Raw genomic sequence first — 21,674 nt, 5'->3', positions numbered from 1 at the left:
GGCGCGGCAGCCAATCAAATACTTTTTCGGAAAAACGGATAGATTATTGGCTGTCGTGCTTCATTCATTGTTCATGAGATATTCTGTTCTACCACGTTATATTTGCCATAGCTGAGATATTTCGATTGATTCCGATTTTTTCATTTATTTCTAAACGTGCAGTTTGGCTGGACGGATTATATACCACTAAAGACAGGTATTGGCAGATATTCATTAAAGAAAGAAGATATAAGCGGCAATACGGAGGTTAAGTTGCAAAGGATTGCAAGTCGAAATATCCAAAAATGTATCTAATGTATTATTTGGACGACAAAGGAAACCGAGTGTACACTTTGCAGGTAATTTCTTGTGATATGTTGCACTATATGTATATATATATATATATATATATAAGGTTAGAAAAATTAAGTTATTTATTGTAAAAAGTAAATAATTATGAGTTTAATTGCAATATAGTCAAACATAACACTTTCTGTCTTTTAAAATTTGTTTATACATGCCCCATACACATGTACTTATTGCATGTGTATAAAGTAACGTAAAAGGTATGTGTAATTACCTAACGTAACTGCATTATCGTTACTAGTAAAAAATATAACGTTACCAATTCCTTACCTAATAAAAAATAATAGTAATGGTGCTACAAGTAATACATTACTTCTCAAAATCTAATATATCATTTCCCATGGTAATATAGCATCCTTCTCGAAAATGCTATTAGTACTATTTATGTTATTCTAACCTTATCATTCGTGATAAAGCAAAGGGTTAAAATAAAAATAGAATAATATAGCTAATGCTCCCTGAACGTATCTGTATTATGATAAAATATATTGCACAATATAAATTAGCATATTTACAATAGAATTAAATATATATTATCACATATATCTTTGTAATCGTTTTAAATACTGATTCTGTACATTATTTCTTTTATAATTTTCTTTTAACAAAATCTTTTTATTTGATTTTATATTTTTCATTTTTTTAATTGCTAAATTTTTATAGAAAGTGGACCCTAATGGAAAGCCTACGATGTCTGCACATCCAGGTAAATTTTTACACTTTTGTTACATAGATACTTTATGTAGAAAAAAAAAACAAAAGATATGATATTGAATGTTTTTTTTTTAGCTCGATTTTCTGTAGAGGACAAATATTCAAGAGAAAGAATTATAATGAAAAGAAGATTTGGCCTATTGTTGACGCAACAACCACAACCTAGCTACTAATATTAAATATGTAATTAATTTTATTTTAAAATATAAAATACGAATGAAAGAAAGTGTTATGATGTGCCCTGATACAACCAAATACGATAATCTATATCTCAGTAAAGGGGTTATTCAACTTTTACACCCACAACTTCCTTTAATGATAATGAAGAAAAATCTCTGTACTCAAGATTATTATTCTACATCATGGAATTGCATCCATTGTTGCAACTTCATAACAACCTTAATAAGAAGTTATATTTCCACTGAAAACTTTTCAATGTAATAACTTAGATATCAATTATTTTGTATATTGTTCTGTGTTCCGTTGATAGTAAATAAATCATTTCTGACGTATCAAATTCATTATCGATATATATATTTACTGTACAAATTCATTTACAGTTTATTATCTTTGCACATTATATAAAAAATAAAAACTTATATACATAGTACTTTTCCTGACTTGCAAAATATAATAATTTTATTTCCAAAATGGTAATAGATTGCTTATTTGCAATCTTATTACTTTAACATGAATAGCATGCTTGCCAAAGCTTGCTAAATTAATAATATACTGAACGTGTATTATATATAACAAAAATTTTAAATATAAAGCGGATATTAATTTACATTCAACTATTTTACAATTCTTAATTATTAACATATTGATGTATGATTTTATTTCATTTATTAATATTAAAAAATATAACAAAATCTATATACAATATCCTTTATCACAATTATACATCAAATGCAAGCATTTAATTGTCAACGTTATTTAGAATAATGCATAATTACATAACTTTTAAAATGGATATGCATAGTTGATAGAATATATATATTCTAAAATGAAAAGTAAATTAAACATGATTGTATTTTGTGTAAGAACAAATTTTATGCGAATTAATTTTTTCCATTTTTATGAATTTTGAAGATTATATATCACAAATTGTATATGTGTGTGTGTAGTTGTAATACCAATATGATATCCATATAAAATATATCCATATATTAATATAAATGAATGCAAATATATGCTTACTACATAACTCTAATCTAAAAAAAACTAAGATGTAATATTACAAATTTATTTAAATAGATATATGTAATATTTGATTTGTTTATTCTTTAAGTATATACTACAACGCACACAATTTTGAGTATTAAATTAGGACATTGTAAATGTTTATTGTTTGAATATTATAAATGAAGTCCTTTTTTGCATAGGAAATATAATATACAAGTTCACATTATAATTGTAAGTATATTGAACTGATCAAATTGAATTTTTTAACAAATATTAGAAAAATATATAATTAAATATATATTTTAGTTAATTTAAACTTATACGCGATCTTTTGCAATATTTTAAAAAGTAGCTTTATTCAAATAATAGTGACATTTTATCTAGAATATAACACAAAATATTTGATTAAAGTATATTTTATTAACTATGCATCCCCAACTTTTATATATAAATATTTGGTACAACATATTACCACCAAAATTATATTATCATTATTATATTAAAAAATGATTTGACTATACATATTTTAAACATAGGATCAACAAATATAATAAAAATAGATATTTTCGCTAAATATGTAATAAATATAATAGATAGCATAAATGTATTACGTCATTTAATAGAAATACTTTCCACAAAAAATTGATATAATAAACATAGTTTTGTATAAATTTTAAAATATCTGGAACTTAATGACTATGAATAATTGAGAGTATTTTGTGATTATCTTACATTTATAAAATTAAAAAATTATAAAAGAAGATTAATAATATTCTAGAAAACATGGCAACACAAGAAAAATATATCTAGTAATCCAATTCTGATGAACAAATACTAACAAGTATAATGTAAATTGTTTTTCTTCATAGATATATTTTTTAATTGAACTATAAGTATTATTAAACGAACACAATATATTTTTACACAGCATTAAATAAATTCCTACGTTTACGTATCAAATTTATATCCATAAGGATTTACTATATGTTACAATTTAACATAGTAAAAATATGTAACATTTATTCACAAGCTTATGAGTATATTGCTAACAAGTATTTGTACAAATTTTACATGTATTTGTATTTTATAAAAGAAAAAAATTCTTATATTACCATTTTTCTTAAGATACTAAGATGGTACTAAAATATTTAAACATAAAAATGATAGAATAAACAAGTTCAGCTGTTGAATTGTAAATAAATGTGGGACAAAAAAGAAAATAGAAAATGAAAGAAAACATCGTATACGTAAAATGACAAATATATATAAGTACATAATTAGGATTTAGATAGCAAGTTCTCTCAATATTTATCATAACTGAATTATTGAGAATTGTTGAGAAATCGAATATTTTCTGTAATATTTTTTGTAATTATATCCTAGATGTCTCATATTATTGCAATTATACATGATTACTTTCAGATAAAATTTAATACAATTATAAAATGTAATAATTATATGTTAAATACAATGTTTCAATACAAAATTTGAGTATATATTTAGCTAGAAACTTTAGAATCTTCATAATTTTTAAATAAGGACATTTTATGGCATCATTATCATAATTATTAATCAAAAAGTTCATTTTTTTTTAAAGATGAGTGGCTTTGGTAATAGAAAATTGAAGTGAACTATGAATCTTATAGAAATAAATAAATATTAAACTATTGTACTTAACGCCGATTTGATTATTTCAAAATATTAATTTATATGATAACATAAGTCTTATCTACTACGAATTTAAAATGAGGTATTTACATAATTATATATTCACTTTGATACAAAAAACAACTTGCAATTACTTCTAAAACTTTTCCTAAATAAAGATGTTCATGACTCGTTACGCACAAAATCAAAGAACATGTATACATCTTTAACAACAAATTTATACATCTTTAATTAGATTCTGATGGAACTGCTGGCAGAACATGCACCTGTTGTGCTTTACTGGCATTATACACTTGTCCCGGACTAAATGGTTCTAATCGAGGACCGGATCCTAAATCATTTTTATTACGGACGATATCTTAAAATGGAAACAAATAAAACAATTACAGAAATTCATACAACTTAGAGGTAAACGTAATATCTTTTTCTTTGAAATTATAATTGATAATTTTCGATGAAAATTAGATAAATTTGTTCACAAATTAAATAATCTAAGTAATATTTAGGCATAATATGCAAAATATTTAAACTTACCATTTTTCGATTCTGTTGCAGGTATATAACGAGATAATCTAACAACAGGGAGAGGCAAATAACCACTTGTCAGAGGCATTACATCTAATGTAACACTTTGTTTCTCTACTATTTCTAATGATACAATGCCTGCTGTCCGACCACATACCGCCCACATAGTTTGGTCCGCCAAAACCTCGTACATTAACTGTGGTGGAGGATTTGAACTAAGACTAGGTATGCGCATGACTGTAAGACACAAGTGGCACATACTACCAGCACGACAAAACTCTCCACCACTTGTTTCGACTTTCGAGGATACTGTGAATAAAGTCTGGAAAGCATCGTTACAAAAATAAGTTATATATTCCTAATATATAATAAGAATACAGAGCATCAGTTTTTACAAGTAGCATAGATACTACATTATTACAGATTGCCATTAATCCATGACTTCTTATTTAAAATAAATAAAATATTTTGAAGAAAGTATACAATATGTAATTATATACATTTAACATATCAATTAATAATTAGTAGTTTTTCTTACCACATAATCTGTAATATCAAAGTTGCATCTGTAAATACTACATGCTTTCTCAATTCTTTCTAGATTATGTATATGTAATGGATCATCATCAACATGTGTATCATTTAATTCTTCAGTATCATTAACTGATATATATTTTACACGAAAGTCAGTCTTTATTGGTATCGTGGATTTCTCATCTTTCCCAATTTCAAGTTCCCACATAAAGGAAACGTTCATTCCATTACCTATAACTAATTTCTGACCCGCAATAGGATTTAAACTTTTAAAGTTAACGTCTATTGACGAAATTGTCATTAATTCAGGCTCAGTTAATTGTAGAAGCTGACTTGTCAAACCAGTTACGACTATTTGAATGAATTTTCTTTGTTTTGCTGTGTGAAGTTTCATACTTGACATTAATGGTGGACCAAAATGCAAAGGTATACTTTCTTCCGAACCCCATGGACATTGAATATTCAACTGAAAACAATGTCAAATTATGATATTTATTGCATAAAAGAGACTAATATAAATTATAAATATTAAATACTTTATGTTCCATAGATGAAGAATCCTTCTTTGGTGGTAGTTCAGCTAAAATCATTAACTGTATTTTTATGGTTTGAAATGGTTCACACGTTGGCAGTGGTATTTCTAACTCTTTTACCATTACTTTTTCAACACTTTGTGATTGTACTGTCAATCCGCGCGATGTACGTAATTTTAATTTCATTTCTTCAGTTATTTTTGTACTTCCGCTCGATATAACCAATTCAATATCTTGAGAAAGACCTGCCAATAAATCTCTGCCACATTTTACGGATATCGTTGGCTGTGTCTTTGCTACTTCATAGCATAATCTTGGATTTAGTACAGATGATAAAAATTCTAATTTTTCTTCTATCACCAATGATAACTGGCTAACTTTGTATAAACCCGGTTGATTCACTTGTCTTGTTAAGACAAATGTATTTACACCAGGTTTCATAACAAATTCATCACAGGAAAGTGCTTTGCTAAAATCACCCTTTATATTAATTGAAGGCTTTCTATGTTTTGCGCTATCTGAACGTCTCACGAGCGGCTTCATGTTTTTACTAATAATGCTAGCAGAACCAAGACTTCTATCTTCCTTGTAATCCAAATAAGAATATACTTGCAAACGTAATAAACTGAGATCAAGTAGTTTCATATCTTCTAATGTACACTTTGATAACCTGAGCAACAAAACAATGTTGAAGAAAAATTTAACGTATAGAAAACAGAAAATATTAAATAAAAAAATAAAATAAACACTATTGTAAATATGATATTAAAATAATAATGTAAATATATTATTTTTTACAATTTTATTTTAGAATTTCTTCTCTATATATTAAACATTATATATGAAATTTTTGAATAAAAATATTTATAATTTCATTCATTAATACTTACAATTGAACTGGAGGGTCAATAGATTTTAATCCTTTTTTCTTATTAGGTATAGATGGCTTTTGCATTTCTTCTACAGAAATAGCGGCGCTAGTGCATCTTACTTCTCGAGGAAATAAACTCTGTACACTGATTTCAACGTTAACTACACAATCTTGAACTATCTTATCCATTACTTTAGCTTCCATACTGAGTATTGTAAAAGCACATCCGAGTTCCGCGAGTAATGGTTGAGGTGAAGAGATCATTTTCATATATCCTAACATTTCTTCCAAATATGTATTGCGTACAGTTATATGCAAAAGACTTGCGCTAGCTACTGCCGCGCACACTTTAGTATATTTCTCGACGTCGTCCATTCGTTTGTAACATTCGGCTAGCTCCAACTGTGTTTGCACTGCCAAGTGATGCCATCCTTCGTCCATATAAGTTTTTAAAGCATCAGATAAAAACGCTACTGCTTTCTGATTTTCTCCGAGTTCGCTATAGAATCGTGCCAATTCTTTGCCAATTAATCTGGCTGATCGAATACGGCCGACATGTTTGTATGTGCCCATGGCTAATTCTGCATGTTCCAAATACTGTTTCTTGAATGCTTCTTTAGATGAAAGTGCCTCTTTTAACTTGTCTGTAGGTGTTAATTTTCTTTCTACCTGTGGCTCTGAATCTCCTATACCTGCTATAAGATACACAACTGTATGCAACTGTTCACTAGTTGGTTCACTTCCTGGCATTAGGCCGCACAATTTTCCTAAGCTTCCTAACTAAAAAAGAAAAATATACACATAATACGATATATATAAAAAACATGTAATAGAAATAATCCAAGAAGAATTACATGTTATTTAATTATTTTAGCAAATAATAAATAAATAAAATAATATCAAACATAATATAGCAAATTATTTACCTTGTCTCTTGCAAGTGCCCACAAACTAGCTGTATGTAAAGAGCACAAGTCTAATTGTTGATTGTTATCGATATTATTGGTGCACAATTGACATGCTTGCAAAACCTCTAACGCACAAAGGAATGACCAGCATTCTATAGAGCCTTCAGGTTTCTGTACCTCTAAGATTCTTAGCTCACTTAATGTATTATGAACAAACGATAAGCACCTTTGTGCAACCTGTCAAGAATATTCAATAACAATTATAAAATATGATAATTATATGAAGCTATTAAATTACCAATAATTTGTTGAATTTATACGAACCTCCCAAGGTTTATTAAGCAGGAGTAGCATGGCACATTGTCTACTAAACAAATAACTCCTAAGATCTAATAAAGATGCCCTACATTCAGCCAAAAGAAACCTCAGACGATGATTTGTGTTATTTAAATTCACACCTCCCCAGTTGTTTAGAGGCGTTTGAAATAGACCTAACCATCCTGGAGTATCTATAAACAGTTTATCTATATTTAGGTTTTCACTTTGCATCTCAATATCTGTTCTTATTGCATAATGTACACCTTTAATACAAACTAAATATTTAAAAAATGAACCATAATACCTCCTACATTAGAATTGAGCACAAACTGTGTAAAGAGAGCGTCTAGTTCATCATACTGCACCAATGCCTCATCGTACAAACCCAGCATTTGCAATACAAATGCCAATTCTTCCTAAAATGTCAATTCAATTAAATAATGGGAAAAGTACAAGTTTCAAAATTAATATTAAAAAATTCAGAAGGTAACATGTCGTTCCATAGAGAGCGATCAATTCGTCAATGAATCTGGAGTTTAATTTTAATCCTCAAGGATATTACTAGTCAAGTATATTCTAGTTATTAGATAAATATATTCTTTTATAAGAGATTGGAAAACTGAGAGAGGATGATTATATTACAAGATATTATAAATGAAAAAAAAAATTAGATATATTATAATTTCGGGAATCCATATTTTATTTAACATTTAACTTTATGATAATTCAATAGAAATGAGAATTTATAGCAAGTATTATATTACCTGTAAAAGAAAATAATGGCAGAAATTCCAACTAGGATTGTTCCGCCTTTCTCTTTGTTCACGTATAATATCTTCAAAACGCGACAGGGTTCTATCATATGCAGTCAACATCAAATGACGAATACGAGTTATCAAGCCTCTCCATGATTCCGCGGAACGAGATTCAGATTTAATTGGATTAATTACAGCAAAGCATCTGTCAGATTATGGATATAAATACATGTCTATATTACGTTACAAGATTAAATATAAAAGATCATATCGTATTACCTGTCGCCATTTTTAGCAGCAAAGTCACTTCGTATTTTATCTAAGACAGTAGTCCTAGGCAACAATTTATTGGCCTTCTTTACATCATATGTTTCTACTAATACAATCATCCAATCTTGAATATGATATAAATTTAGTATTTTTAACCAGGCATCAATATCATCTCTGACACTAGTCTTATAAGTATCAATATCCTAGAAGAATATGTAATATGAAAATTTATTTGTTAAATTAAGAACATGAATATTAAATAATGTAATCTCTGATGCTTCTAATATCGTAATAATAATAACTTTTTATTTAAAATAATTTAATATTATTTTAATAAATTTAAAATGTAATTTTTAATATATATTTAATATAATAAATGAAAGATATATATCATTCAATGTACAAATATGTTTTATATATAATAAGAAACTAATTCAAATGGAGGACTTACAGAACATTCTGTCCAATAAATATGAAAGATTGGTTGCTTTATGAGATGCCAATCTTTGTCAGTAGGCAAAATATCTCTGGAAAATGGCACAAAAGTAGCCCCAAGTTTTACTTGTTTAATTGGCCTGCTGAACGACCGGCGCCATTCCACTGTATCCGTAGGTATAGCTTGGAGTAAATTCTTTTCCAATGTAGAAAACAAATTTTCATCCCCAGCACCTATACCATCACAAAAAATTATTATATTCCAATCATCTGCTTTGAGAAATGAAGCAGCACATTAACATAGGTCAGAATGACATTCTACTGCATTGGATTACTCATTTGTGTTATAAGAAACTGTTGCAAAGTCCACTTTGTACGTTTGCTACAATAGGCCTCTTTTTAGCTGAACTTTTTGCATCTTTTCATTTTCTCCAATAGAAAAAGAGGAAAAAAATGAACCATGCAAGAAGTTATGCTGAAAAGAACAAACCTTAAATTAAAGTTATGTGATATCGACAGCAAGAATTAAAAGAATTGGGCAAAATACTAAATTAAATCTTGCAAGATATTAAATTATTTAAAACAACATAATAATAATAATAATAATAATTCGCATGATGTATTTTTTTGATAAAAACATGAAGTTGACATATGTTCCTTAAGAAAAGAAAAATTCAGAGACGCATTATTGATGATACAAATTTTATCCGGACATCGATTATCTCGATTGGATGAAAGAAAACGAGAAACATTGTCATGAGGATTGACAGATGGAAGGGAGAGAGGGAGGCATCAAGAACGGTGCCTGAATGTCGCATTATCAGATACGGAGGGGCGGAGCGGAGGAGACAATTGCGGCGGAACTCACAGGTGACGATCGGTCTGCTGTCCACGGAAGCGCCCGCCTTGCATGCCTCGCCAGCCACGGACGATCCCCCATTGCAGTTCATCGTTTCTGAGGACTGGCGGTGCGCCTCGCGAACTCGCTGCTCCCGATCGGGCCCACGGTCATAACTCCTCGTCCCTCTCTCGCCGGCGCGCATATAGGAATCCTCTGCCAAATCGCTCGGGGATCCGGGTTTCGCCGAATCCGCTGCGAGCGGACAGGTGACTCTAACTAGCGTGGTCTCAGAGGTGATAAAAAGACGAGCCGAACATCCATAAGCATTATTCACCTCGCACTCTCGAGCTCCATTGAGGTTGGGAATGTTGGAATTCTTTAGACATCTGTTCCTTACTGCGCTGATTTACACTTTCCGCACTTGAAATGCGAAAGACTATCGCACGATTGCACGTCGAAGTGAGAAAGAGAAAGGACGAGGAGTGTGGAAAGTGTAATTGTTGCGATGTGTATCGTATCGATTTGTGGAAAAGCGGGACTCTCGATATATCGTGTCGTCGCGATATTCGTCGCTTTTCAACACTTCCGATTGGCTGTATGTTTATCAAAATGACATGACCTTTGTCGTTTATATTCTCTGCACCTACACCTTTTATTTTTCCTTTCCTCTTCAACATTAAATTATATTGTATGTAGGTTTCTCTCTATATGTATCCATTCTGTTTAAAGTGCATAAAGTGCAATGACGCAGTTCATGACATTTCGCTTGTTCGTTTACTTCGTTTCACTTAAACAGAATTAAACGTGGTATTCTATTCAATTCCTTTTGAAATGCTTTTTACAGTCGATCGTTCTGAGAATTGTGCTTCTTCGCGATAATATTGTCATGCTGTTTAAACTAAACGTAAAAGTTTGACACATTCTTATTCTCATGATATTTTTACTTTTAATTACGAGATATTTTGCAGCAGTTCCATCGACTTTTGCATCACTTTGCGCTGCGAATTTGTTTGAATTCCTATTTTTCCAATTCTTTTTTTAATTCCTTGTCCAAGTTCTTCCTTAATTTTGCATAAAATTTTGAACGTGCATTTATGATTGTTAAGAGTTAGTTATACCTAATAATACATTTTACATAACCTTTCGTTATGCCGATTTCAGCCAAAAGCGATTGTTCCGCTTTAAGAAATTTAATAACAAAAAAATATGGTCCCGAGAAATTTAAAAATACCCGGCAATATGGTCCCTTCGAAGAAGGAAAGTCAAGGCTATATCGATGATTTAAAAAAGAAAGAGAAATTTCAGTTGGAAGAGCTTTTAGAAAGGCAGAAAAAAATTCTTGCTAATAAGTAGGTAGGATGTGAACTATTGAATCTTAATGTTTGGAACAATCTTGAAGCATCTCGTTTTCTTTTCAGAAAATTTATCTCAAAGCTTCCCGACAAAGGAGAGAAAATTATAAACTTCTACAATAAGATACAGAAGGAACTCGAACACAGAAATGAAGTGGAAGAAGCAGCTAATGTACTGTCGCGGCTTAACATAGCATCCGAAGGCAAAATGGCTATGAGCAAACTGGAATGGACAGGAAAATATAATGAAAGGGATGATGAAAATATGACTAAAATCATTGACTTGGATAGTGATGATGAGGAAGATCCACTAAAAATACTAGCACAGGTTGATAGATCTTGCTTATAACATTGATAATATTAGGTGTTGGAATTAATTCGTAGCGTTTTACAAGTGATGGGAAGTACTTTCATTAATGTATTTTTTAATGCTCATGTGAAATAAATAACATTCTTTCATTAAAAAACGCTACGAATTAATTCCAACACCTAATAACTTTCATCAATTGATATATATATATATGATTTATTATGCTTTAATAGCCTACAGGAACTGGTGTTCACAAGAAGAAAATTATACATATGGTACCTGAAGAAAACCTCATCAAACCTGAAGACATAGCAGAAATTGAAACCTTTAAGACAGATCTTTTAGACACAGAGCATGTCAAATATATTGTTGATAAAGTAGAAAAGGTACAGGAAGTAAAAAAAAGGGAGCCATTTAAACCATATAAAACAACAAAAAGCAATGTACATGATCCAATGAAAGAAAAACACAGAAAATTGCATAAATATTGGGAAGTCACGGCAGCTACACCACCTCTTATAGTTCATGGAGCAGCTAAAATTCTGAATTTGAACGAATCTTTAAAATTACAGAAGGAACAAACTGAAAAATTACAGGTATTTGAGTACATTTTCCATTTTTTATATCTTTTCATTTTTTTCAGGGACTAGAAAAAAATTTTAATATGAAACATTTTAATATTTAACAGGAAATTCAAGCGAAACATGCAGTAGAACGTCTAGCTAATCAAATAGGATATAGTATTGGTTCTACACCACAAAATGTAGGCAATTATCGCACACAATATACGAATGGTTTACTTTCCTCGTCTTCTTCTTCCGATGATGAAGAGGAACATGAAGTGCACGATGAGGAAGATAACGACAGAAGTGGAACAGTTGTATTTACTGTAGATTCTATAGAAAGCTAACAAAGACTGTTAAATATGCACGATAAATTAATTCTAAGAATATTAATTTATTTTTGCTTTAATGACATCGTTTTCCTTACACGATTCTGTATATATTTCAATTTTTTTTGTCGAGTTTGGAGGTGAAAGAGTATTCTGAATTAAGATATTTAAGAGACTTTATTTTTTGTTTTTGTAACACATATGTTAATTGTATCCAAAATTATTAATGATCGCTGTGTACGGTGCCGTTGCTTTGGCAACTGATTCACCAGCTTGCTTAGTAAGTTTCTGCAAACAAAATTTAATAATTAGTAAATCTTGAATATTTACATACATAAAAAAATCTTTGGAAAGAAAATGGATGTAAAATATGACCAAATCTTTAATGTATTAATTACCTTAAGTTTATTCCTCTTTTGAACTTCAAGAATGGCTCTAGCACGCCTCTTGTTCTCCAACGTGCGAACCACATCCTTATACTTCCATCCAACTTCATGAGACAATCTACCCACGTGACAGTACTGAAAATCAAAATTATATCAGTATTCATATTGCTTCAATATTGCGACAAACTATTTTGCATAAAATTTTATAACTCAGTTTAAGAGATCATCATAAAAGTCAAGTAGACTAATTTCAGACGCAAATTACCATACCATCATTGTTCTTTCATTAAATAGGAACAAAATTCAAAATAAAAGAGAAATAAATTTAAATATACATAATAATCTTACTTTTCTGCCTGGTTTGAGGCACATCACTCTCATAGCACCAGGTACAACAACTCGCTTTCTGCGGTCATATGGTGGTGGACAACCTTCGTAAACCTTCAGTCGCCTAAGAGCATCTTTGCCTCTTTGTGTTTTATGTGGGATCATACCTGTAAACGAGTCTTTTTAATATCTCTTCTTACACTTGCTTCATTATAAGATAGCATATGAAATCATGGCATCATAAAAAATAATTCTTTTCATGACCTTATCAAATAATGTAGGTAAAGGTAAATGTTTGTTAATCATGTGCAATATTCTTATTTTATATTATGGTAATATAATCTCAATTTGAAAGCGTACCACGAACTGTTTTCCAGAAGATCTTGCTTGGCGCTCGGAAGTGGAATGGACCACGTGCAGGATTTACGTTACATCTTTTCCTCAGAAAAGACATAAATTTCAACTTGTTCCTGAAAATCGAAAAATATATGTTTAGTAGCTAGATTATCTCAACATTAAAATAAGATTACATAAAATTTCATGATTCAGTTTAGAATTTCTATCATAAAAGTTGGAATAGACTAATTTCAGACGCAAATTACCATACCATCATTCTCTACTATATATAATACTAGATAATATTAATTATACTATTGTTTACGCGATTTTTTCTTATATGAAATAAAGTAGAGTGAAATAGTACTAATATCAATAATAGCTTACTATCTATTCTTTTTAGGTAATAAAATAATAAATATTATAAATCAATTTAACCAATAAGACTCCTTGTAATAATTAGATTGCAAAATAAATTTGAAATTAATTTAAAATTTCACATATTTAGTATTTTGACAAATATTTATAAAACTTTAAATTAATTTCAAATTTAGTGTTATAATTTAATTACTTTGTTTAATTCCTATTAGTCTTCTTTGTTCATCATTTAATAAATTTTATTTTAATTATTATTAGTTAATTAAATACATCAAGTACTAAAATAAGAGGTGCGTTCTATTTTACAAAAAAATATTACATGATATATTATTTTATCATTGCTTCGGTGAACAAGGATAAAATAGTACATCGTGTGCACCAAAAGAAACCAATGCATCCAAGACAAGATTAATAAGGATTTGACAAACCTGAAGAAGTTACCGCTAATGTTGAGTTGTTCGCTGCGTACGATGATAACTTTGTTGCCTTGCAGAATGGTTTTGGCAACAATTGCAGCTAATCGTCCAAGTAAATGGCCGCGGCCATCTATTAATATTGGCTAAAACAGTAATAACCTCCACAGAAATTGAAAATTGATCATCGCACAGTACAAATAATTCTTGCTTCTACAATATGTTTGTTCGCGTTGCTTGCATTCTTTACACTCAGCATCTTCGATCTTTTTTCAACACATGAATATACATTTATCTCATTTTAAGTGCAAACACTTTTAAAAATTTCAAGGAACGAGGACAGACATATGAGGTCTATTCACATTGCATGAAATTCTCAAATATTTTTGCACTTAAAATGAGATAGATACATATTTTGCCTTAAAAAAGCGAAGATGTAGAGTATCAAAAGTGCAAGCAACGCGAACAGACCTGAAATGTATTTGCGTTACTTGAACTCCTTAAACATTTTTGTACTTAAGATAAATATATATTCAGACGTTGAAAAGAAAGAACACCAAGATACTTGCAAAAAGTGCAAGCAACGTGAACAAACCTATAATGTATAGAAGTATTATATGGGAGCCACAAGATTCGCAATACATGCGATACATGCGATTTGGAGGACGAAAATATTAAATCGAAGAAATCAAATCTAGTTTGGAATTTATACCGTTCGATATACAATGTGTTCCGATCTCCGCGTGGAATATATGATCAGCTTCGAATGCTACCACGTGCATGACGTTAAGTAACGAAGCAGTTTTTTGAGTAACAGCGAATTTCCGAGGACTATCAAAGGATTCATGCATTACTCCACATGTTAAGTAATCGCGATCGCGTATATACACCGCTTAAGAGTTACTTAAATTGTCAGAAATATCGAATTTCTGGATACGAACCTTCTCGCTGAAGCCCGTCATCTTGGGACCTTACCGGAAAGGAGTCACAATGAGAGAAACACGCGAGTTTCTACCGGAAGACAACTACGCCGCGCGCTGCGCGCAGAGTAACACAGTATAACCAACGTCGAAATCTGTTTTTACGATTTTTCCCTAGAAGATAAGAAAATTTTCTCTACAAGTGAAAAAAATGAAGATTTCAACAAATGATTGAAAAACGATTGACTTAAAGTATGTTTTCTACACTATATTATTTGTTGTTTTCTATACTAATTCAGTTATAAAAAAAAAATGGTGAACATAACGGTTGAGTGAACGCTCAGTAATTGTTGTCTACGATTGGAGTAAACTTTTAGATCCACAATAAATCTAGAAGAATGTACCAATAGCTACGATCCATAGAGAAAACTGCTCAATGGCTGCGTTTAGCAGAGCACAACAATTTTACAATTGTTTTGTGATTGTCTACTGAGATAGGATCGTTCTCCTAGATCTAAAAGTATAATTCAATCAGCGCGAAGAAAATTTTCAACAGTTGCAAAATAAACGTTCTGCTGAACGTAGCCATCGAGCGCTTATTGATTTTTTAAGTTTAAAGCCAATATTCATAGTCGATTTTTATATTTAAAAGACTATCTTAAAACTGTATACTGTATCCACAGTACTAAGACAGTCTTTTACAGCTCCTGCACATAAAACGTGGCAACGCTTGCCAATCAATTTATTCCTTTTTCATAAAAGCCAAAGAATGATGCTACTATCTACGGAAGCCAGAACAAATTATGAATACACAGTCCGAATTCAAGTCAGTACTTGAGAAATTTAAGAAATAATTGAATAAGTTCGATCAGAATCCATTAATTTTGAATAATTTTATATGTACCCTAATTAATTTAATCGGTGATTAAATAAATTATCAAGTAATATAATTGTTATTTTGACATAAATTTAATTATTAATTCTTCATAATTCAATATAAAGATTAGAGGTTTATTTGCATCGCATGCTCTAATATGCTTCAACATGCTCCATAGCTTCTGCTCAATACAACGTGCTCGTTGGAGTAAGATCATGTTATAATAATTGGAGTATGTTGAAGCTATGCAACGCGAACAATTACTTTAAAAATATAGCTAACAAAATTATCGTAAATCGCAAAGAAAATAGTAGCTTTAGATAAAAGTAGAAATGATGATTATGTTAGACCGATAGTATTTCAAAAATATGTATGAAAAAATATACAAGATAACAGCTGTGCTTTTTTTATATATTAGGTGTTGGAATTAATTCGTAGCGTTTTACAAGAGATGGGAAGTACTTTCATTAATGTATTTTTTAATGCTCATGTGAAATAAATAACATTCTTTCATTAAAAACGCTACGAATTAATTCCAACACCTAATAATATTTAAAAATTATAATCAAAATCTTTTATTTTGTGCATCTATTTCAGAGCAATGTCATCATTTCAGATAAAATATTTTTTTTTTAATAATTTTAAATTTTATTAGTCATTATTAGTAAGATATATATGTATCATATATTATTACATGTATTACTACATACTATTGTGAGTATGATCAACGTAATGTTATTATAAATGCTTTGAAGTATTCTTTGATGCATTCATAAATTTCTTTTTTCTGAATCAGTCAAAATCAAACGCTTCAAACCATTTGTAGTGATCACACCCCATATATTATGTAATTAATAGTATATAGCAAAGTTATAATAATTTACAAAATACAAAATTAAAAAATTTAAAGGAAAAATACATATTATATAAGATACATTGTGTAAGATAAATTTACACATTATCTTTGACATATTTCTTACATTTATATTCGCATGGTCAGTCATCTTTTTTTAAATAAAAAATATCTTATAAAAAATATCTTATTAATCTTCAGTATTTACTGAGAACGTCTCCTATATTCCTCTGCTTTGTCAACAAACCATGGTTGCAAGAAGATATATCTTTCGTTATCAGGAGCTTCTTCAGTATAACTTACAATATCTCTAATGAATGGTGTCCAGCGAAATTTATACATGCATTCATTATAATCTTTAGTAACAATTCTTTTGACGTTGTCTAGAAATATCTTGCAGAATATTTTGCTCCTGTTTATATCACAAGATGGCTGCAATATAAATACATAATAAATTCTTAAATCAGCATTGTTGTACAATTTTAAATAAAATTATTTACCTCTGAAAGCTTTGGCAAATCACACATTGAATATTCTTTTATTATTCTCACTATACTTTTGTCTTTTAATCCACATATAATTCTATTTATATTCGCCAAATAGTTCTGACTCCACCAGTTCATCACTCTAAGGCAGGAAATTTTGCTATATATATTTCCATCTTCATTAAGTAATGGAAATGTTTTCAACTCGATTAATTCGAAAGTTTTTCCTTCAAGTGTATCCGCTATAGGCTGTTGCGAAGAAATACCATCTATTTCTGCTCCGTATAATAACGAATGATTGTCAAAGTTGGCTTTAAACATACAGTAAAAATGTTCACACTCATTAAGAGGTCGTTTTGGATCTGGTGTATGTGATGGATGATCTAAAAAAGTTCATATATTAATTAAATTAATTATATAAATATTAAACTAAATTAATTATATAATATATTCAACAAGCACAATCCATTTTGTTTGTTAAATATATCTGAAGTAAAAGCAATACATAATTAAATTTTCATATAAATACCTGCTACCATGTACTGCTCAAATTTATATCCCCATGAATGAAGTTGTTTTTCTGACATTGATGCATTGACATAATGATATTCTTTTTCATCCGAATAAAACTCACATAAATATATTGTACCACGATATTTACTGGCGCAAATAATCCATTCGTCATGTATTTTATATGGGCTACATAATATTGTTTTTATTGTCCCACGAGAAGCAATAAACTCAATATCCAACCTAATTAATATTATTTTTAATTAGAGCAAAAATGATTAAGAGTAATATACTGATAATATAAAATTGCAAATAATTTTTTTATATAATGAGTAAAAAGTGCTATCTACTTAATCATTTATTCATTTATTGTAAACTATACAGGATGTCCTACACAAACAACACTCGTCATTTTAAGAATGGATCTTTGGAACATTCTAAGAAAAAATCCTTTAATACGAAAATATCGAAGCTATAATAGTTTTTAAATTAATAGCGATTAAAATTTATTAATCATGGAGTTGATATTGACATTATTTTGACATTGAAGATGATTTTGATCGCCAAAATGACGATAAATAACGTCAACTTGTTTACTGAGAAAATACCAATTTAGCTACTACATGTTTTAAAATAAATTCATAATCATCGTTCGTCTGGTAAACATTTTGTAATAATATCGTCATACCTGAGCGCGAAATATCCGTGATTAGTAAACTTTAATCGCTATTAATTTAGAAACTATTATACCCTCAATAATGTTTGTTAATAATTCATAGAAATCAAATATAAGCGTTATAACTTCGGCGTTGTTCATCTCCTAAATATAAGATTGGACCGATAAAAAAATACATAATGTCTTTCAGAGTTTTGTGTTTAATAACATTTTTCAAAAAGAATCGAATCGATTTCAATATGTTGTAACAGGCGCCTTGTTAAAAGTTACGGTAAAATTTACTAAAGTTAGATTAAAAGTTAATTTTAAAAAGTATTAAAGTAAAACGTCCTAATGATCAGATGCATGCTATACCTCTATGTCCGAACACTTATACACGATTTATTATTATTAATCTCTGTTTTTTTATTACAATATTAATTTAATTATATTTAAAAATTATTTAAAAAAGCATTTGAGATTAATAATAATATAAACAAGTATATATATAAAGTTTTATATAAATGTCCGGATATAGCTATATTAGATACATGCTCGGTCACTCTCCGGCATGTTTATATCTTATTGTATATTTATATTTTGTATTTTAAATTAAAATATAATTTTTTTTTAAATTAGATTAATTACTCTAAACAAAAAATAATAAATAATAAATACAGAACATATAAAAGTCTAAAATATTAGGTGTTGGAATTAATTCGTAGCGTTTTACAAGTGATGGGAAGTACTTTCATTAATGTATTTTTTAATGCTCATGTGAAATAAATAACATTCTTTCATTAAAAAACGCTACGAATTAATTCCAACACCTAATATAAATTTTATGTTGAAAAACCAAGAAATTACAAAATAAAAGTTATTATATTCTAATCGATTATAACATATTTCGACATTTCAATTAAGCCCTTTTCAGATATAATAAACGCAATGATGTTACTATTATACAATAAAACAGTATTAATAGTCATAGAATTTGATTACGTATGACGAGAGACCGGATGAAAGTTGAACAGAGGAACGGAAATACATATACATCAAATTCCAAGACTATTAATACTATTTTATTTTAACATTACGTTTATTATATCTGAGAAAGGTCTAATCGAAAGGCTGAAACATGTTATAATCAATTAGAATATAAAAACTTATATTTTATAATTTTTTGGTTTTTCAACATAAAATTTATGTTTTAGACTCTTATATACCCTATATATATATATATAATATTCGCTGCATTTTTATATGGAAATATATTTTTTCTTTAATTAAGGAAAGAAATAATTATTAAAAAATTACGTACACAAAAAATTTAGATAAAGGTACTGATTATTACGGTATTAATAATTATTATAACAATAATTATTATAAAAGTATTAATAGTTATTATAACAGAATATCTGTGTTGCATATTATTTAAAATAATGTACAATAATAAAAGTTTAACGAAACAGACTTAAACAAATAACTCTTTTTTTTTCCTTCTTTTAAAGAACAAGTAACTACCATGTCACTAGTAAGACATTACGCTTTTTACGATCATTACACTTTTTCTAATTGTCTAATGTTTAAAATTTAAAAATATTGACATTCAAAAATTAAAAAGTCTTAACTTTAAAAAAGTTAATAAGTTAAAATTAATGTCTTAATTTTTTAACTTTATTATACGTAATTTTTAATTCATTTAACTTATAGTTACTATTGATCAAATTGCTTAAAATGATTTATCAACGTACCAACGTTCTTCTTGTACTGATAGTGGTTTTTCAAGTCGATGAAAATTATTGGAAAGCCATCTTAATAAGTTATCCAATTTGAGATACGAAGTAGGTCTGTGACGGGTAGACATAAAATTTTTGTTGAGATCGAAATTCACATTGTTAGGATCCGAAGGAGGAATATAATACTTTAATTGCGATAAATCGGCATGATATTGCAAATCACCATCAATACTAAAATGTCCGATCAATTCAGTCGTTAACGTTGGAATTATTTGCTCAGAAAAATTTATAAAATCAATTTGAAACGACATTGTAGCTCGTTTATTATTTTCACAAATAATAGCACAAAATCTTGCTCTATTATCTACAGAAGCTCTACAAAACTTCGTGAAAATCTAATATCTTTACGTGATACTACGTATTGTATCCACTGACTAAAGGGGGACTCCCCAATAGAGAGAACTCTAACTTCCAACTGCTCGCTCTCAGAGATGCTTAAAAAGCAACGCTTGGTCACGTGATCAGAATCTGATGCCTCTTCCTGTATATACTTCTTTCTTCTCAGAGCTCAGGATGTGTCGATCGGGGAGACGTTAAGTATATTATGATACTCTTTTTTTGTCATTCTACTTTTATTATTCATAAAAAAACAATGATAAAATCAGATAGTATAACACAAATAACATTAATAGCAAAACGCACTCTGTGTGTGATTCTGAAAGTTGAATTCATCATATTACTCGGTTAGAAATTGTACACATAATATACAAGACATTATTATTTTTATGCATTTAATTTCTATCCAGCATTAATTTTGATCACATAACCTATTTTGATGCTGAAAATGAATGTCGAGCATTAAATGAGATTCCTACAAATGAGAAAGAGTAGAAAATAAAAATAAATAAAATAATAATTTGATAACGATCGAAAGAGGAGAAGAGATAGGAGCATAATATATGTGAGGCATAATAATATTTGTACTATTTTTTTACTAATTTTTATGTATACGAGGATCATTTGAAAAGTTTTGAGCCTTAGCATGAAGGCATTATTATCTTGTCAAAACTAGTTCCTCTATAGAAGAATTCTAGTCAAAATCTTCTGGTACTACAATCATACAAGATGTGAAAATTGTAGCTATTGTGGACGCTCAGTTGTTGTTTGACAGTCGATGTCAGTGTTTTTTGGATCGCTTAACGTTTTTGATCGAATTAGACGAAATTCAATTGTAATATTGCTGAGGATGATTATAAAGCGAATCGAAACGTTCAAAATTACGAAATAAAGAAGACATCAATGTTACGAAAAAGTAATTTTACTTATCTGTGTAACTCCT

At 29.1% G+C, this 21,674-nt stretch overlaps 5 protein-coding genes across 10 annotated transcripts; 2 read left to right on the top strand and 3 right to left on the bottom strand.

Moving 5' to 3' along the window:
• Positions 1-13: 13 nt before the first annotated feature.
• Nop10 (Nop10 ribonucleoprotein) lies at positions 14-4,922 on the top strand. 2 transcript variants are annotated; one of them, XR_847174.2, is made up of 5 exons: positions 14-338; positions 1,009-1,051; positions 1,135-1,242; positions 4,148-4,320; positions 4,468-4,922. XR_847174.2 is itself a non-coding variant. In XM_011069788.2 (3 exons), exons 1-3 carry the CDS (start codon positions 285-287, stop codon positions 1,230-1,232), a joined length of 195 nt encoding a protein of 64 aa, XP_011068090.1. In that variant the 5' UTR covers positions 14-284; the 3' UTR covers positions 1,233-1,285. The 2 variants fall into 2 exon arrangements, 1 of the variants encoding a protein (XP_011068090.1); XM_011069788.2 differs by lacking the exons at positions 4,148-4,320; positions 4,468-4,922 and having other exon boundaries at positions 1,135-1,285.
• Positions 1,577-10,222, bottom strand: SIDL (SIDL trafficking protein particle complex subunit 10). Of its 2 annotated transcripts, none has more exons than XM_087403314.1 (12): positions 9,930-10,222; positions 9,078-9,295; positions 8,636-8,829; positions 8,366-8,561; positions 7,906-8,017; positions 7,608-7,807; positions 7,302-7,520; positions 6,395-7,155; positions 5,508-6,174; positions 4,976-5,437; positions 4,447-4,759; positions 1,577-4,270 (listed from the first exon to the last, which is right to left on the bottom strand). In XM_087403314.1, exons 1-12 carry the CDS (start codon positions 10,102-10,104, stop codon positions 4,140-4,142), a joined length of 3,648 nt encoding a protein of 1,215 aa, XP_087259440.1. In that variant the 5' UTR covers positions 10,105-10,222; the 3' UTR covers positions 1,577-4,139. The 2 variants fall into 2 exon arrangements, with proteins under 2 accessions (XP_087259440.1, XP_011068088.2); XM_011069786.2 differs by having other exon boundaries at positions 7,608-7,792.
• Positions 10,211-12,835, top strand: Polr2M (RNA polymerase II subunit M). Of its 4 annotated transcripts, none has more exons than XM_011069790.2 (5): positions 10,211-10,497; positions 11,064-11,251; positions 11,321-11,582; positions 11,798-12,160; positions 12,253-12,835. In XM_011069790.2, exons 2-5 carry the CDS (start codon positions 11,109-11,111, stop codon positions 12,472-12,474), a joined length of 990 nt encoding a protein of 329 aa, XP_011068092.1. In that variant the 5' UTR covers positions 10,211-10,497; positions 11,064-11,108; the 3' UTR covers positions 12,475-12,835. The 4 variants fall into 4 exon arrangements, with proteins under 4 accessions (XP_011068092.1, XP_011068093.1, XP_011068091.1 ...); XM_011069791.2 differs by lacking the exon at positions 10,211-10,497 and adding an exon at positions 10,559-10,709; XM_011069789.2 differs by lacking the exon at positions 10,211-10,497 and adding an exon at positions 10,614-10,806.
• RpL13A (ribosomal protein L13A) lies at positions 12,615-15,373 on the bottom strand. The gene is made up of 6 exons (XM_011069792.2): positions 15,238-15,373; positions 14,312-14,442; positions 13,530-13,639; positions 13,191-13,336; positions 12,855-12,977; positions 12,615-12,744 (listed from the first exon to the last, which is right to left on the bottom strand). The coding sequence occupies exons 1-6, from the start codon at positions 15,256-15,258 to the stop codon at positions 12,661-12,663; spliced, it is 615 nt and encodes a 204-aa protein (XP_011068094.1). The 5' UTR covers positions 15,259-15,373; the 3' UTR covers positions 12,615-12,660.
• Positions 15,374-16,652: 1,279 nt separating this feature from the next.
• Positions 16,653-20,646, bottom strand: LOC105154356 (decapping and exoribonuclease protein-like). Its single transcript, XM_011069834.2, has 4 exons — positions 20,351-20,646; positions 17,961-18,184; positions 17,447-17,814; positions 16,653-17,378 (listed from the first exon to the last, which is right to left on the bottom strand). Exons 1-4 carry the CDS (start codon positions 20,644-20,646, stop codon positions 17,151-17,153), a joined length of 1,116 nt encoding a protein of 371 aa, XP_011068136.1. The 3' UTR covers positions 16,653-17,150.
• Between the last annotated feature and the right edge of the window lie 1,028 nt (positions 20,647-21,674).

Source organism: Acromyrmex echinatior, chromosome 2, assembly GCF_024713525.1.
Source record: "Acromyrmex echinatior isolate Ae372 chromosome 2, ASM2471352v2, whole genome shotgun sequence".
Taxonomy (NCBI): Eukaryota; Metazoa; Arthropoda; class Insecta; order Hymenoptera; family Formicidae; genus Acromyrmex; species Acromyrmex echinatior.
This window is presented reverse-complemented; position numbering and strand designations above follow the sequence as displayed.

Excerpts from the sequence above, each read along its gene's own strand:
- Nop10 (XM_011069788.2), top strand. The coding sequence starts at position 285 with ATGTATCTAATGTATTATTTGGACGACAAAGGAAACCGAGTGTACACT. Across the intron at positions 339-1,008 it reads ACCGAGTGTACACTTTGCAG|AAAGTGGACCCTAATGGAAA; the intron begins GTAATTTCTTGT and ends AAATTTTTATAG. Across the intron at positions 1,052-1,134 it reads TACGATGTCTGCACATCCAG|CTCGATTTTCTGTAGAGGAC; the intron begins GTAAATTTTTAC and ends TTTTTTTTTTAG.
- SIDL (XM_087403314.1), bottom strand. The coding sequence starts at position 10,104 with ATGCGCGCCGGCGAGAGAGGGACGAGGAGTTATGACCGTGGGCCCGAT. Across the intron at positions 8,018-8,365 it reads GCCATTATTTTCTTTTACAG|GAAGAATTGGCATTTGTATT; the intron begins GTAATATAATAC and ends TTGACATTTTAG. Across the intron at positions 5,438-5,507 it reads CTTCATCTATGGAACATAAA|TTGAATATTCAATGTCCATG; the intron begins GTATTTAATATT and ends CATTGTTTTCAG.
- Polr2M (XM_011069790.2), top strand. The coding sequence starts at position 11,109 with ATGGTCCCGAGAAATTTAAAAATACCCGGCAATATGGTCCCTTCGAAG. Across the intron at positions 11,252-11,320 it reads AAAAAAATTCTTGCTAATAA|AAAATTTATCTCAAAGCTTC; the intron begins GTAGGTAGGATG and ends TTTTCTTTTCAG. Across the intron at positions 11,583-11,797 it reads CACTAAAAATACTAGCACAG|CCTACAGGAACTGGTGTTCA; the intron begins GTTGATAGATCT and ends ATGCTTTAATAG.
- RpL13A (XM_011069792.2), bottom strand. The coding sequence starts at position 15,258 with ATGACGGGCTTCAGCGAGAAG. Across the intron at positions 13,337-13,529 it reads CTTCTGGAAAACAGTTCGTG|GTATGATCCCACATAAAACA; the intron begins GTACGCTTTCAA and ends ACTCGTTTACAG. Across the intron at positions 12,745-12,854 it reads AAAAGAGGAATAAACTTAAG|AAACTTACTAAGCAAGCTGG; the intron begins GTAATTAATACA and ends TTTTGTTTGCAG.
- LOC105154356 (XM_011069834.2), bottom strand. The coding sequence starts at position 20,646 with ATGTCGTTTCAAATTGATTTTATAAATTTTTCTGAGCAAATAATTCCA. Across the intron at positions 18,185-20,350 it reads TCAGTACAAGAAGAACGTTG|GTTGGATATTGAGTTTATTG; the intron begins GTACGTTGATAA and ends AATATTAATTAG. Across the intron at positions 17,379-17,446 it reads ATTTGCCAAAGCTTTCAGAG|CCATCTTGTGATATAAACAG; the intron begins GTAAATAATTTT and ends TTTATATTGCAG.